The sequence below is a fragment of the Lepeophtheirus salmonis genome, chromosome 3 (genome assembly GCF_016086655.4).
Source record: "Lepeophtheirus salmonis chromosome 3, UVic_Lsal_1.4, whole genome shotgun sequence".
Classification (NCBI taxonomy): Eukaryota; Metazoa; Arthropoda; class Copepoda; order Siphonostomatoida; family Caligidae; genus Lepeophtheirus; species Lepeophtheirus salmonis.
This window is the reverse complement of record NC_052133.2, coordinates 46996773-47013542: the sequence shown is the minus strand read 5'-3', so window position 1 is coordinate 47013542 and position 16770 is coordinate 46996773. Positions and strand designations below refer to the sequence as shown.

General features: G+C 28.6%; 1 protein-coding gene across 2 annotated transcripts in view; it reads left to right on the top strand.

Moving 5' to 3' along the window:
• LOC121115226 (uncharacterized) overlaps positions 1-16770 on the top strand; it is a 439152-nt gene that overhangs the window by 317023 nt on the left and 105359 nt on the right. For both annotated transcript variants that reach the window (XM_040709425.2, XM_071887446.1), the window contains exons 7-8: positions 9281-9431; positions 10311-10380. In XM_040709425.2, the coding sequence (XP_040565359.2) occupies positions 9281-9431; positions 10311-10380 (221 nt within the window). The remainder of the gene's footprint in view (positions 1-9280; positions 9432-10310; positions 10381-16770) is intronic.

Sequence of the window (16770 nt, the reverse complement as noted above, 5' to 3'; positions counted from 1 at the left end):
AAATTAATAATAATAAATACTTTTGATTTATAACCCTTTTGAAAAAAAAACGAACTTTACAAACGCTCAAAGTAAGCCTAAGATTATAAATAAGTTTTATTCACATAAATTATAATAGCCTTTGTAGCCAGAGTTGGAGTCGGTACAACTATTACGACACCTCATACCAGCCCCGCAGCCTTGATTTAAACATATCAAACTCAGTATTTGCATAAAAAAAGTTATTTTATGAAATAAATTATAAAAATAGAATATTTAGTAAAAACTATTGTATGTTTTTAAAAGAAAATACGAACAATATTATAATAAATCATTATTACTTGAACGTTTACCTCCAACTCCTCCCCTTCTTCAAGTTTATCCCAAAAATACAACAAACAAAACTATCAGAGAAAAAAAAAAACTTGTCTCGGAAGGATTTTTATGTAAAAGTTTTTGACAGATAGCCTATATATGTTTTGTTAAATCAGAAAATAAATGAATTCATTTATTTTTATGTCAAACTGCGAGGGCATTTATTTTTACTATGTACATTATTTATGCTCTTAACTATATATAGACTTGTAAGCATTTTGGCCCGGAACCAAATATTAGACTGTTCTAGCCCTGACAATTTGAAGAATGTTTTGGAGGGGTGCAGCTTGGCTGCAAGCAGTCTTACGAGAAAAAACATCAATGAAAGTATCACTATCGTACCTAGCAAGTACTTAGGAAAGAATTACTTCTATGTCGATCTTTGTCGATAATTGAAGAGGAAAGATTTAATTAGAGAATATGATTTGCTAGCTTGTTAAAAGTAAAGAAACCAAAAAATATCATAGTAACCCTAGGAATTTGAATCATATTTGGCAGAAGAGTAGCTTAGCTGTCAATAAGTCATATTAGATTATCTGAGGCCATCTATGGAAGGAAGAAAATAAATACAAGACATAATCTGTTTCTAGCAAATACATAGTAAGGAATTACCCTAAAGTAAGTCCTTAATTCTACTCCGACTCCAACAAGGACTTACACAAATAAACTCTACGCAAAACCTTATAGTTATTCTCTGTGTTCCATAGGCACACGCACAAATGAAATACTTTCTTACTTTTTCTTTTCAAAAACTAATAGTAATGATAACACCCTACTCAAATTACCAATAAGAAAAAGCCACTCCCGCTCTCTAGGACATAATTTATGACCTTTTGGAAATTACTCTTCTTTCGATCCTTAATTTTATTATAAACTCTTATAATTTATCTTTAATTTGTGAAGAGAGAACCCATAAATGTAAAGTAGACTACGTGGTTAATATTGAAAATTTGTTGAGGGAGGTCCTTGTTGGACTCTGAGTACAATTCAGGATCTCATCAAAGTAATCCCTGTCGAATTCCTTTTAAGATAAAAAGTGGGATTTTTGTTCATTTCCTTGCTCGTGGTTAATATAATAAAATGGCGTAACAAGTAAACTGTTTTTATCCCAAACATACTTCAAATGTGAAAGGTCATATTTTATACAACTCTAATGATGTAAATAAGATAGAAGCAGCTTTGAAAGAAATATAAATCTGGTCCATCCTTTAACTACATTCTAAACAATAAGGAAAGCATTGAACTCAGGTATTTCGATTTTTAAATGAGAGATAGACTCTAGCTATAAGTTAGTAGTACGATTTTTTTTTTTTTAATGTTCCTTTTAATTTAAGTCTACTACATGCAAAACACAATAGATGGTTCACCACAGAGAGAACTAATGCCCCCCATGTCTTTAAAATCAAGTTTTTGGACAGTATCATAACCCTTGGTCATTTGGCGCTATGGTAGTGTTATGTCCCCCATCTTTTTTGAACTAAAGGAGAAGTGTTGGGTGCCCACTGGTACTCTGAACTTCTGTCTGGCCAGATCATACCTACCTTAAATAATGAAAGCTGAGACTAATGGTTTTAAATTCCTGTTTCAACAAGACTCAACTCGTTTCATACACCCTGCAACCCCAAAACTTGTTCAAAGAAAAGAAGCTGTCATTTTGACACCACTGTACCGATCCCTCTAACTCCTATATGAATCCCATGGATTATTTCTTTTAGGTGGAGTTAGATAGGAAGGTATCTGCCAATACCCACAACAGCATTGACTTTTTGAAGGCCTCTATCATAATGCACTGGAACAAACTCTCCTCTACGGACGTGGTAAAGGCCTGCAAATCCCTTAGGGCTCGTACCAATCGAATGATTGGTAAAAATGGCAAACACATAGTATGACTTTTTGTTTTTATTATAAGAACTTGTAAATAGAATTTCAAGCCTTTACTTGCTTCCCTACTCATTAAAATGTAATTAAAGTAGTCTGGATTTACCTTCACGACCCTGTATTTATCAAGAAAATAGGCAAGAATTACTTTAATAGATCCTTAATTGTACATTCAGTCAAATATAATTAATTAAATTAACTGTTAATGAACTTTACAGTTATAACTCTTCAATGTCAATCTCTATAATTAATTAACAAACACACTCTTGGTTACACGTTATGCATAAATGTTATCTCCTCAATAATTAAAGAATAATTATTACAGCGTTAGAAAATATAAAATATTGTTCAAATTGCATACAACAAACAAAATTGCTCTTTAAAAAAGACTTTGAATTTACAACTCTACCTATTTAACAAATGGTATATACTTAAATATTCTATACTACAAAGAATTAGATTTATTTAAAAAATGTATATATATTTATGATCATTTGCAATAATGGTTCGAATTAAATTGTAATATTCATGAAAAGTAATCAAATGATCATATTACTTTTAATAAATACCGCTATTCAAAATAGTTAATCTAGCTAGGGGGAAGACATGGATAAATTAACTATATTCATGAAGTAATTCATTGAATGAAGGCCTTTTTGTAGATTTGTGAAACGGATTTTTCGTCTATTATAACCCAAATATATGTTATATTTACATAAGCAAACCTTGCTTTAATTTTTGATTAAATTGTGTTCAAGAACGTAATTTGATTCCAATTACATAAAAATATATGTTCGGGGTCTTAAACAAAAAAGAATCCCGAACAAAAATAGAAAAAATAAATGTACGAATTATTATCTTATACAGCCAATATTTCATATACATATTTTCGTCAATTATAAGCTACATTACATTGTTGCTTAGTAGCTTACAATATATGTATTTATTGAAAATTAATACGCTGTTTGCTTGGATCACTCAAAAATCTTGTCAGTTAGTATCCTGAAGTATTTGTATTGCTCAGACCAAAGATCTTGTTTGTTTTATCAATACAATGACAATTCCGACACTTTCATGCAAATTCATAACAAAAAAACTAAATGATAATCTACCACCTTTTTGCTTTTGTTTCAATTACTAGAAGTTGATTAGACGTGTGGACATTATTAACCATTATAATATTAATTGATAGTAAAAAAATATAAATATTGTTTAATTTTAAAGTGCTTTAAATGCGGTGAAACTGAAATACTGTTATGCAATTTTAATTTTATTATAAATTAATCTAATCTTATATTAACCTATTAAAACCGACGATTTAAAATAAATTTTTATTTTGAACACCTCCTTGTATGAAAATCATGCTTATTTATTAAAAAACAATCTATAAGTCTCAAAATTTGTACATATCTTTTCTAATTATAATTTAAAAAGAAATATTAACAAAGGAAAAGCTATGCCTCATAAAAAACAATAAAATATACTCTTTAACTGTTATCCAAACAAGAAAAAAAATAATAAAACTTTCTTTATAAAAAATTATATTTTTTATATTAAAAATAGATGTACGAGTCTCAAATTTGTACACCGTTGCTATTATTCTTCTTCAATAATATCGTACGAAATAAAATAATAGTATGTCCTAAAAAGGTAAAAAATGACGTTACCCTACTTTCAAGATGTCAGGCGTCTCATTTTTGATCGTGCTCTTAAAAATATAGCTACCAATATTTATATTGATACTACATATAAAAAAAAAAAAAAATTAAGATATCAGATATAATTTAGATACTCATGACAATTGTTGATGATTCAATATATTTTAAAGTCTTGACATTTATATAACACAAATTGTTTTTTACCAGTTTTAACAGTTGCAATATTAGACGAGTCGTATTCATATACAATTTGTGGGAAAACTACTGACCAATGTACTCTTTAAATAGGTTAAATCAATAAAATACTTATATGTTTATATTTTACGTGTAGTTAGAATAAAAAAATATTACAACTAAGTATTTATCGGAGTCAAAAGATAGACGCTTCATCTAAAATTCGTCTTAAACTTTAAGGACGTGTTCAAATCTGACGTAAAAGCCATCCCATAGAACAATTTTTTGATAAATGACGTCATCACACATATGCTAAAATTATCAATTGTAGAGAGTTCTTTCAAATATGGAACATTTTTATGTGCATAAATAGATACAGGGACGAGCTAAGATGTTTCCTGGGAGGATTTAAATATTTGTTTTCAGATTTTCCGACTAACATTTCATTTTTTTAACTAATATCCATAGTTTTATTTTACTATTTCATTTCTTCGGACTGACAGCTAATTTTTTCTATGTAACCTATCCTTTCTTCAGTTTGAAATCTCATTTCTTCCGACTTCATTATAAAATTATTTAAATTTTTTTTTTAAATATGAACCTTTTCATACTTCCCATAATAATAATAACTCTTTCTTAAAAACTTTTTTTTTTCACTATTTATCTAAAGACTGTCTAAATATATAATTTATTGACAATTTCTTTACAATAAAATATTTGTATTAATTAATTATTAAATTTGTATTCATTTTTTTTAGGCATTACCTAATTAATTCAAAATGTGGACTGATATTCCAATTTTTTTGCACTTTTATCATTCATAGGGGGTCTTTTCTGTAGCACAGGCCCTATATACATATGAGTTCATATAAAAAAGAAACCGATATTCTATAATTCCAAACTTTATTCTTATTCGATTACCAAAGTTATTTTTTAACCTAATATTTTGGTACAAATTTACAAACAGTTTTAATTTGTTTTTGAGAAATAAAAATAATGAATGTTCTGCAATTTTTTACTATTAAAAAATATATATATATAATCAATCAAGGGGATCATCTTTGAAAAAGTTTTGAAAGATTATTTATTCTTCGAAATTAGGTTTTCTTAACAAAATGGTAAATTTTGAAAATACACTGCCTTTCCAAAGTTGTAGAAGGATTTTTCCCTAATCTGATATTTTCTTTCTATTTTTTCAATAATAGAAAATTACAGAGCATGACAAAAGAGCGATCCAATCTTTTTTATTTGTTAAAAGCAAACTACCTTTGGGTTTACGAAAGTGCTTACGCATAATTTAGCACGCATTTCTTTTTCCTTGTTTCTATTATTATACTTCTTATCTAGTTACATTTAATTAATAAAAAAAAATTGAAGTAAAGTGCAATACTAATAATCAAAAGGAAAAATATATGCGTTGTAAATGTGGTAAGCACTTTCGTAAACCCATCTTTAGTTTGCTTTTAAATGCGTTTACTTCAGTAAACCCACTTTAACAATGAAAAATGGTTGATATTGTTTACATACACTGTGGACATAAAGATTATTCTATTATAAAAATCAATTATAGAACAAATAAGAATTGATTTCGTATTGAAAAAATAACAGTTTTTTTATCAGTGTACTATGAAATACCTACTCATTATAACCACGTTCATAAATAACAACATTACAGAGAGATTTATTTATATACTTACTTACTATTTTATCATATCCATACTAGGTACAGAGATTTAGTGGGATTATGTTGTATGCATCTCCTCCTCTCCTACCTCTTCTCAGATATTCAAATGAGTTTTATATTCTTCACTTTATTGTTGTTTTCATTGTTATTGTCGTTTTTACTGCCATCATTATTTATTATTTGCATGATGAACGTCAAATTGTGATGATAAGTATTTAGATACGAAGCTAATAATTTCCTTTCATTAAAAAAAAAAATACATTTTTTGACACATTAATCATTTTTGTACCATTTTTCTTCTCTTGTTCTTTGTATTGTTACTGTCTATTAAATATAATACCTTTCCTTATAGATTCCCCAAAATAGGATTGGGTTTAGGGCAGGGGTGTTGCTAGCATTCATCATTTGGAGGGGCTCAGCTCCAACAATTATCAACACCGTGATATAATTACTTATATATATATATATAGTAATTATATATATATAGATATTTTATTTGGAATACAAGGTCTTGCAGATAAATTTGGACCGAGTTTAAGGCCAAGAAGATGCATAATGAATAGTTTAAGACAATATTTTATTTACAAAAAAATGAGCATACGACAATCCCTAATATTTAAAAAAAAATATGTTCTCCCCTTACTTTAAGGACAGCTGCCACACGAGACCTGAAAGCTTTAGCGTATATTCTGACCACTGCAGCGTCTATGGAGCTTGCTACGGACCTGATGGACGACTTCAGGATCTTCACAGAATAATGATAGGTTGCACAGATCCCTAAGTTACAGATAAAGTTATAGAGTTGTATAAAAATGACCTGACAGCTTGCGAGATTTTGTATTGTTAACATTCTCAACACTGTTTTTATTATTTTGTCGTTCTTTGTTCATTCTTGAGAAAGTATATCAAGTTCGAGTAAGTACCCCCCCCTCAGTTTCCATAAGAAATAGAAAAAGAAAGTATACACAAGCTTATACAATGAACCTTTATTTTTGAAAAGATAGAGCACTAAGCCTTGGTTAAATTAATCAAAAATCTAGAAGAAATTAACTATAACACATATAGAATACTGTTCTATTGTGGCACCTTTAAATGCATTTTTTTTGTTCTGTTGTGTTTATTTCTATATTGAGAAAGTACAAATATAATATAATTTATGTTTCAAATGCATTCATATCTGCCTAATGTGATCATATGAGCACATCGTCCAGTGTAAATCATCGTAATCCGTACGGATGATTTTAGTCCCGAGTTGTAATGGACAACCTCCATGTTACGCTTCAAATTTTGACTCCCATTATCTTAAGCCCTTAAAACACCATTCCTCTTCTTAATGGACTTCTTGATGTTGTAGGCAGTCTGATTATAGATGACAACTGTTTCTGCAGCCTTCTTGGCACTGATACCGGTGAGTTGCCTTTTTTGTTGTTCCTCCGACATTTTTACTGTTAAAGAGATGGTACGGTTACAAAAATTGTTAGTATTTTATTCATCTGTCATTCGGTTGCATAATGAAGCCATATGATTATGAATAATGGCAATAAAATATTTATAAAATGCTACTCCAAGTTTATGTGTCCCCACTCCAGACACTACATATTTTATAAAGAAAGGAGTCTCTAAAATAAGCACAATGTATGCATACATGTCTTATCTGGAGTAAAATTATAGGCATGAAACCCTTATTTTAAGTAATTATATGTATGTATTTATATCCTATCATGTACTTTGTCTAATCTACTTTAAAAAAGTGCCGTAAATTTATATTTGATATATCAAATTATACATTATTTCATAGATATGAGTATTTGTACAATTATACACTGCTTCATTTTTTTTCCTTTTTTTTCGAAACGTTGGACAAACATAGTTCAAAAATGTTCCTTTTTTATAACAAACGAAAAATTATAAAATTGGAATCATCAATGACTCGAGATTACACACATCCTTTTGAATGTATAAATTTCGTTATGGAATTATTACAAAAAAAAAAAAAAAAAAAAAAAAGAAGTCAGTCCTAGTCAAAAAAGAGCATTTTCCTAAAAAAATAACTTTTTTTTTATTCCTTAATTAATCAGATAAAGTTGCATTGATGCAGTATTGGTAAATATTATAGTATTACAATTTTTCCATCTGACCTAAAAATGATCTTTTAAGTTAATATATATAAAGTATTCGTAATGTAAATTATGTTTATTTTGTAGCTGGCCCGTTTTTTTTTGTTGTTTTTTTTAAATTGGTAATCTGAAGAATTAATTTTTTTTTCCTCTGTTATTATTTAACTCCTGAGTAGTGAACTTTCCTTCTTACTAAATTCAATTATTTTCTAAGCCTGATTGAATATTCGTGTTTACATAAAAGCTGGATGATTTGTTGCAGGTTATAATTAAAAGTCCTTGTTGTACTAAGAGTAAAATTGAGGATCAACATCGAAGTAATTCTTAATTATGTCCTAGTTTATTTCCTTCTCCCTCTCCTTCCTTTTCACATCTGATTCTAGCTGTTCTCATCCATAACATTCTTTAAAGTTACCATTTTGATTTTTAAATTCTTTTATTTAGCAAGAATGACCAAAACGGGAAACTACTGAGCTCTAAAGAAAAAAATACCCTGAGCGCATTGTTACATTGATTTACGTCTTTTTTTTTTTTAGGATTGAGGCTTGGAGATTGACTTGACCAGTGTGTTATTTTTCTCCCTGGTTTTTTAAGCTTACGAATAATTATTGATTATTCGTATAATTCTGTGCGGTGGTTTATAAAATAGATTTAATCTTAACTTGACTTCATAAAAGTAAAATTTTTCTTTACTACAAAATTTAACCACATAGAAGTTGAATCTAATCATTTTTTAGTATACAAAACTCTTTTTTTAGAATAAAAAATATATTAAAGTCATTCTTCTGTGGGCATGAGTAAATATAATCCCGTATACAGTTTTATAATTTTCAACTTACTCATCATACAAGAAAACGGTACATAAGTAAAAGGTATTGCATATTAATTGAATCAGGCACCAGTTTAATTTTTTTGATTATATAAAAAGGTTTAAAGTATATATCTGGAAATCCTAGACTGTTTTAGAACTGCCAAAACTTTTATACTTTGGTTATATAAAAATAGTCAGCTTCATATGTGTTGCCAAATTATGAACATTGGTACATTATGGTAATATGAAGTTAAAAGTGTACAACTTGTATAAGTGGGGTTGCAATAAAATAGGTTGAAAGAGCGACCACGATTTGAAAACCATTCAATTTTGGTAGTTGTCAGTTTTAAACGGAGTTTCAACCGACAAAATAACAAAAAAAATTTCAAGATTTTTAAATTGCGTATATATGCAATTAAACAATTAATTATTTCATTTCTATTTTTGGTCAATGAATTTAATTATGGCAACTACATTTTATCTGTTTGTTGAATATTTGACATAATATGCAAAATATCAAGTTGTAAGTGAATTTCATTCAGCAAATAAATATATCCATCAAACAATTAAATCAATTCATATTTATTTTTATTTCTGTTTTCAGCTTTAATTGACGCCCATTCAGAAGGAAGGATAGCAAGCCTAATTAGTGTGGAAAGTGGTCACGCTATTGGAACAAGTCTTGGAGTCCTTCGCATGTTTCAGAGACTTGGTGCCATTTCTATGACTCTTACTCATAACTGTAATACACCATGGTAAATAATTTGTTCGTTTATATTTGAGTATACAATTATAGTTTGTTTCTGCCACATCTGATCCCAAAACAGTTTTTCATTTTGAGGACCTTTCAATGATTATTGCTATCGTTTAACACAAGTTTTCTTTTTTTACAATCTGGATTCAAATAATCCGGTATATCTGCAAAACCAATTCTACAGACTCTTCAAAGAAATTCCTATATTCATATTTTGTGTATAATAATATGAAAATTCATGTTGAAACAACTTATCATTGAGCTAAATTCAAAACCTGGATATACTAAAGGAGTATTTTACTGCAATTATTTTATTTTTTTAAAGAATAATTAAGTACTAAAGGATAGTTAATACTTTATTAACTCATCTAAAGTACGGAAAATTAAATAGATTTTTCCTGAGGAAAGACATTAAAACTTTTCTAAATTTCACTTCAATATCAACATCTTGCTCAACTTTTATTCAATTTAGTTTTTATACTTATTCCAATTATTAAAATATTGAACCCTGTAAAAAAATTTAGTGTAGATAGCTAAACATTTTAAAAGTAGCTTAACATTCAGCACATATTTAAATTACTTGGCGGATAAGAACACAAAAAAGATACTTAACCATAGTTTAAGTATTTGTCGGAAATTGAACAAAATAAATTAAGAATCCAACCTTTTGATTTATTACTTAAGGTTAAACATGATTTTTTTTTCTAATTCCAAGATGTATGGTTAATTCTTCTAACCGCTTCGTCAATGAAAAGCAATAATTGTAAATGATTATATTTGCAAAAAATATTTTTTAGTTATGATTACATTTTAATGATGACAACTATTTGTGACGAAATAATTATTTATTAATAATAATCATGTAAAATCCTTGTTACAGGGCGGATTGTTCCAAAGTCGATAAGGCCGATGGAAAGCCAGAACATGATGGTTTAACAAGTTTTGGAAAGGTAAGACTTTATTTTTATTTTTAAGTGATATAATTTTTCTCCGAATAATGTGTATATCGCTAAATTTGACGGGTAATGTGTAGGGGGAAAGTACAAATCTAAAGTTTTTGAAGTAGTGGCGCTATAAGTACCGTCACACACCTTTAATGATTATGATTTATAACTCTAACTATGGGCACATATTTCTTTAATGCAAGAAGTAACTTCTTAATGAAAGAATGTTGTACATTATTATGATTTTTTTTGCTAAGTTTTTATACATTATTTATATTGATGAAAATAAGTATTTTTTTCATATATGTACTTTACTTAATAAAAAGCAAATATTGAAGCATATTTTGATAATTGACTATATATTTTTTTTAATCAAGTATAGAGGAAAAGTTTTTTGTTTTTTTTAGAGAGAAAAATGAAATTTTTATATTTTAAATAAATGAAAAAAGTTTGTTTTCTTCATTTTTCTCTATGAGAGGAAAAGAGAGAGGTAGTTGAAATCATAATTTTACAGACCATTAGGTTTGAATTGTCTATTTCTATTGATATTTTACAATGCGTAATTTGGGATAGGATAAAGGAACCATAGAAAGTAATAATTGAAATGATTAAAGGAGATGTGTTCATCAAATAATTGTTTATAATATTTGTACAGCAATTTATATACTGGTTCATTTCACAAGGATAAAAAAAAATTTCGAGCCGTTTAAGTAAATGTGTTTCTAGTAAATAGGTACGGTAAAGTAATTTCCAATTTGGGTTTATAAAAAACATGAATTTTAGCCTTCATATTGTGTGGGTTTGATAACCAAAAATAATTTAATAATTAAATAGGAAGTAAAATGATATATTATTCGTGATTTAAATAATATTATTCCATTTAATTGGTCAAACAGAATTGCACCGACATAGTACAAGGCATTATTACAGTAATATAATTATTCAATCTCAGTTAAGCATAGTATTTTAAGTCACTAAATATAAAAAATATATATTCCCTTCACAAGGAGTGACCGTATTTCGAATCAACACACATAGAATCCAAGATAATAATTTCTCTCAAAATGTTGTTCACTAAACCACATCTCGGCATTCAAATAATTTGGCCTTGCAAGGCCACTTTTAACATTAAGAAGATTATATTGCTTATAGAGTTTGAAATCATGATTCATAGTTTCTTTTTTGAAAGGCTATCGGAAAAAAATGAATTAAATATTCATAATAAATGAAAAATATCAAACTTATAGAATATAAAAAAATATTCTGAAATAAAAACAACTTTCAAACTAAATATTTGTAGCAATATTAATGAGAGGAAATTCAAAAATGGTGTGCCTGATATTGTGAACGTCGTGTAACGACATTTTTTACAATTTTTTAATTTTATAAAATATATTTAAGGAATTATATGAGAAGATGTAAACAAATTTTCAGAGTGGTATATCCGCATTTTAATATAATTTTTTTATATTATAGTTTCAATTAGAAAGAAAATTTAAGATTTTTTTTAAACTTTAGGTCTAATTGGGTTAATATTCTTGAAAAAAATAAAAATCGAATAGATTTAGAAAGATTAATATTTCAATATTCTTTATTTGTTTAACATATCCAAGTATATGTTAAAATACTTGTGTGAATAAGACCATCTTATCTTATCCCGAAACTTAGAGAGCAAATATTTAAGTCCTTGAGGGTTCTTGATTATAGCATAACCAAAATCTTTAGAGATTGAGATATTAAAAAAATCTTCATCATTGAGAAATTACATTTTTAGACAGTACTAATCTGATTGTTTAAAAAAAAGTAAATTTTGATTGGTTGGATTGATTCTAGATCATGACAACAGAGTAAGGAAAACAATTAAATTTTGAGACACAAAACAAGACCAATTTGATAAATCGAGATAATACATAATAAATTTGAATTTTGAAAATCACAACACCATTAATATATATTTTAAGGTGAGTTTTATAAAGCAAATACAATAATTATGTTTCTGAATACGCCAAAAACATATATATTGTCAAATCTACTGTTTAAAATGCAATAAAACAGGTAGATACAATGTGCCTTAAGAGGATACGGAGGTATTTTATTAATTAAAAACAGCAAAACATTAGGTTCATATAAATGTTAACCATTCATGAACAATTTGACAGTGAAAGAACGTGTAAAAACTTTTTTCGGTTTCGTCTTACCTTTTTGATATACATATAAATTATGAGAATAAGCTTTCTAATTGCTAGATTAAAGAGAATTTTTTTTTATTCTTAATGATTATTATAAGTGGGAATAAGGGAATATTAATCATGAAAGAAATCACACAAAAAAGTTTCTACTTACTTTATAATAATGAATTTGTTTTTGTTGTAGAGCCTTGTCAAGGATTTTATACGTACAAAAGTTTTTTTATTGTTATTTGAACTATCAAAATTTAAAATAGTTTTAAAAGTTGTAAAATATTGGAAACTTATTTTATAAACCTATATATTCATATATAAAAGTTATTTGGAAATAATTTTACGATCCCAACAAGAAGATGGCAGTGCACGTCAATCAAATTTAAAAAAATAATTGAAATTCAATTTTTTAACTGAAGCTATCGTCCTTTATTTGGTCTAAATATTGGTTTCTTGAAAAACTAGTGGAATGTACCGAGTGTTCTATTACAATCTGAACACTTTGAATTTTAAAATTCAACAAGATATAATTTATAAATTAACGAAATAGTTTGAACAAAATTAATACTATAAGTAGATGTGAACGTGAGATTTATTAAACATTAATCTAGCTGCCCTTTGCGACACTAATGGATTCCAGGTGGTGTCGGAAGGCCTGGATCCACTGCGGATGTAGTCATCCGTCATGATATCCCAGTGCTTGATGTCAGTGGCTTTGGGGGCATCGGTGTTTGGATGAATGCCACTGCAGGGCTTCCTTTCGACATACACCCAAAAGGTGTAGTCGAGGGGGTTGGCATCAGGGCTGTAAAGGAGCCAAATGCGTCAAAAGAAAATTACATACTCAAAACACTCATTTAAAAGAGTCTTGCAACGGAGAAGATTGGTTTATTTCATTGCAGGTGTCAAAAGTGGCATCTTCATCCTGACAAGGCTCTTTCTTGATAGTTTGGTGTGAAACCTCTTTTCATTCGACGCATTTTTTTCGAAATGCAATGATGCAGCTTGTTTCATTTGCAAAAAAAAGGTGTAGGATGAAAAATAAATTCTTTGAAACGCAGAAAATTGTAAAGTAACTAGCCTTTGGAGAAAAAGAACAATTGAGGAATACAAATGTACTAATGAAACTTGATTCATTTTTGAATGGGTTAATGAAAAACAAAGATAAGATTTTTTATTTTTCAAATATGAATTATAACCATCTTCCTATCAATTACAATCAAACGTTGTTCGAAAGCCAGTAAAATAAATTAATTAAAAGCTGAATATTGTAAATTAAGCCATATAAAGATAAAAATAAATGAAGCAAATACATTTCCAAATAAATTAAATAGTTTTACAGACAAACTTTGTTTATTTCCGGCAATTTCATTGGTTTTGTAATAAAAACTTTGTATGTCCAATGCTAACTAAAAGATAGGTATTTCGATACAACATTAAGCCATGCTCAATTTTCCTACTACCAATATAATAATTTTATTTTTTAACAAAAAGAACCAACTTTAAGCTAGTCTTAACCATAGATAACACAGGGGCTTAAAAGCCCGAGGCTTCACACATAGATGGTAATATATTATTTAAATTCACTTCATTTTCAGTTTGAACCAAACTTCAAAAGATAGCTGTCAAAATTTCATGACAATTTTATTATCAGTTTGTAAGTTATTGTGCTACGTGTGATTCATCTTTTTATAATTTTCCACACAATGGATCAAAAATAATTTTGTGATTTAATTTTAATGTGCTTCTCGATGTAAATAAAAAAAATTTTAAGCTAAGCAATGGATTGAAAAGTGTTTGGGGAATTCCGCTCCATAGAGCGAATAATTATAAATAAAATAATAATACTAATTTAAAAAACAAAAACAATTTTAAGCGAAAAAGTTATTGATATCGGCAAGAAACTCGTTTTTTTTTTAATTATCGGGATCTGCTCAATAATGTCGACTCCACCGCTATTTACACTTTCTTATTTATATACATAATTAAACAAAAAAACAAAAAAATATTCTTTCAAATGGTCAATCAATAAAAGTTAGTTAGGATCATAGTATACACTAATTTAGAGTTAATAATATGGAATCATATTTGTAGGGGCCCGGATAAAATTATTTTTTCTTTGATTGTATAACTACATATCAAAATTCAGATCCATTCTTTGAAAATCAAAGTTTATTCAGTAGTGCAGACACTATATATGATCAAACTAGCAATAAATCGACTCCTGAGCACGGGAGGAACTAACTTTAAAAAATATAATTTCAAATTATTTACAACTACTTGAAATTTTAAGTATGATTGTTATATTTGTGTCTTTTTTGCCACGCCCACATTAAAAAAAAATTAAACATGTAAAAAAGTCAATCATTTTTTAATTGTTTACGTAATTTTTTGATACACAATAATAATAAAGATTCGGAACCGTTCATAAAGATGGTATTGGGGTTTGAATCGTCTCAAATTTTGAAATCGGTACATCACTATTTAAATTTAAAAATATAATGTCCCTCATTTGTATCATAATTACTTATACTGGCCGAGTTGTATTTTAGAGCAGTGGTTCCCAAACTTTTTATAGGTCGACCCTTTAAATATGTGCAATGTGCTACTGTTACACCTCTTACCAGCTGAGGGAACTCATACATCACATAAATCCATAATTTGTCAAGTGTTTTAGAATCAAAATCTGTTTTTAGTGTTTGATCACATGAAAGTTTGATAAGTGCATCTTCTATCTCATACAACAGATGATTGGTTGTGCCAATAAAAGCCATTTATGGTTTTGTGGAGCACCATCTTCCAGAAAATACTTTTAAAATGCTCCTGAAGAGACTTATCATAAAATGAACATTTATTATTATTTAAGTTTTCATGCCACTCAAATACATGTCATTTTAAATTATATTCTTCTTCTTTAGAAGTCCTATCGCGACCCCACCATTGTGTACCACGACCCTCACAGGGATTCCACCCCCCACCCCCTTTAGGAACCAATGTTTAAGGGCTTACTAATCCATACTTCTTGATTCCATAACCCAACACGAGCTACAAAAACAATAATTTTATAATAAGTAAAGCACAAGGTCGTTAATATCGAATTAAATTAAACTTATAATTTGAAGTAATTAAATGTGTGTGCCCCGGTATTTCCAGTATATGTAAATTCCTTGAAATCCGGAGAAAGGAGGCCCAAAGCCTTTTATTCATTTGGGAATAATCTTTCTTCCCTTTTGTTCCTCTATACCATTATGGTTACCATTTATAATGGGACAATATTGTATTTTTTATATTCTATGTTTTAATTATTACAATATACTACATCCTCCTCTTCAACCAGGCAGCTTCTAAATACATTCATACTAGTGATGTATCAGATTTCAAGTCCAAACCAATTTACGAATCAATAATTTGAGAAAAAGTAAGTAATACGCAAATTGTTTTTGGTAAAAAGATTGAAATACCATCATCCATCTATTGCAATGCTCGAAGGTCGTTACAATTAGCCACTAAACAACAGGGTTGGCCTATATTATTTTATTAGCCCTGTTAATAAGGTAGAACACCATGAATAGATGATCTTTTTTAGACTAATACTGGGAGTACAAAACAACAAAGGAACATTTTGAACACCAGAGGATGTGAAACATTGCTTAATTTGTTTTATAAAAATACATTGTACTTACAAACTACTCATGATATTTGTTATCAATCTCTATTTGACGTATGAGATGTTGAAACAAGGTAATACTTAGGGGTTGAACGCAAAATTGCCTGTGTTTATGCATAATTTAAGCAACAGAATTATGTAGACAAATAGGCTAGATACAGGTGGCCTGTATCTAGCGTTAGCCCAACCGGTTTTTTTATTAGTAACGGTCAAGTTGGCTATCGTGGCTGTCGAGTCTTGATCTAGTGTACATATGCTCTTCTTCTTTCAGACATAAGAGAACCAGACCTCAACCCAGAGGCGGCCCATGTCGTTTCGCCACCCAAGGAGAAATATCAAATTTACCTTGTTAAAAATAGAGAAACATAACAATTTACTTCTGAATGTCACCTTCCCTATGCGATTGCTTAAAGTGCTTGTATCAATAGTCTTGTGTCAACCCTTATTTAGAACCGAGAACTACGATGCAGTCCACTTCAATTTAATCCAATCTAGTCCAGTCCCACATTGTAATCGTTAAAAAGAGGCAAACTCATTCATTTGTGACGT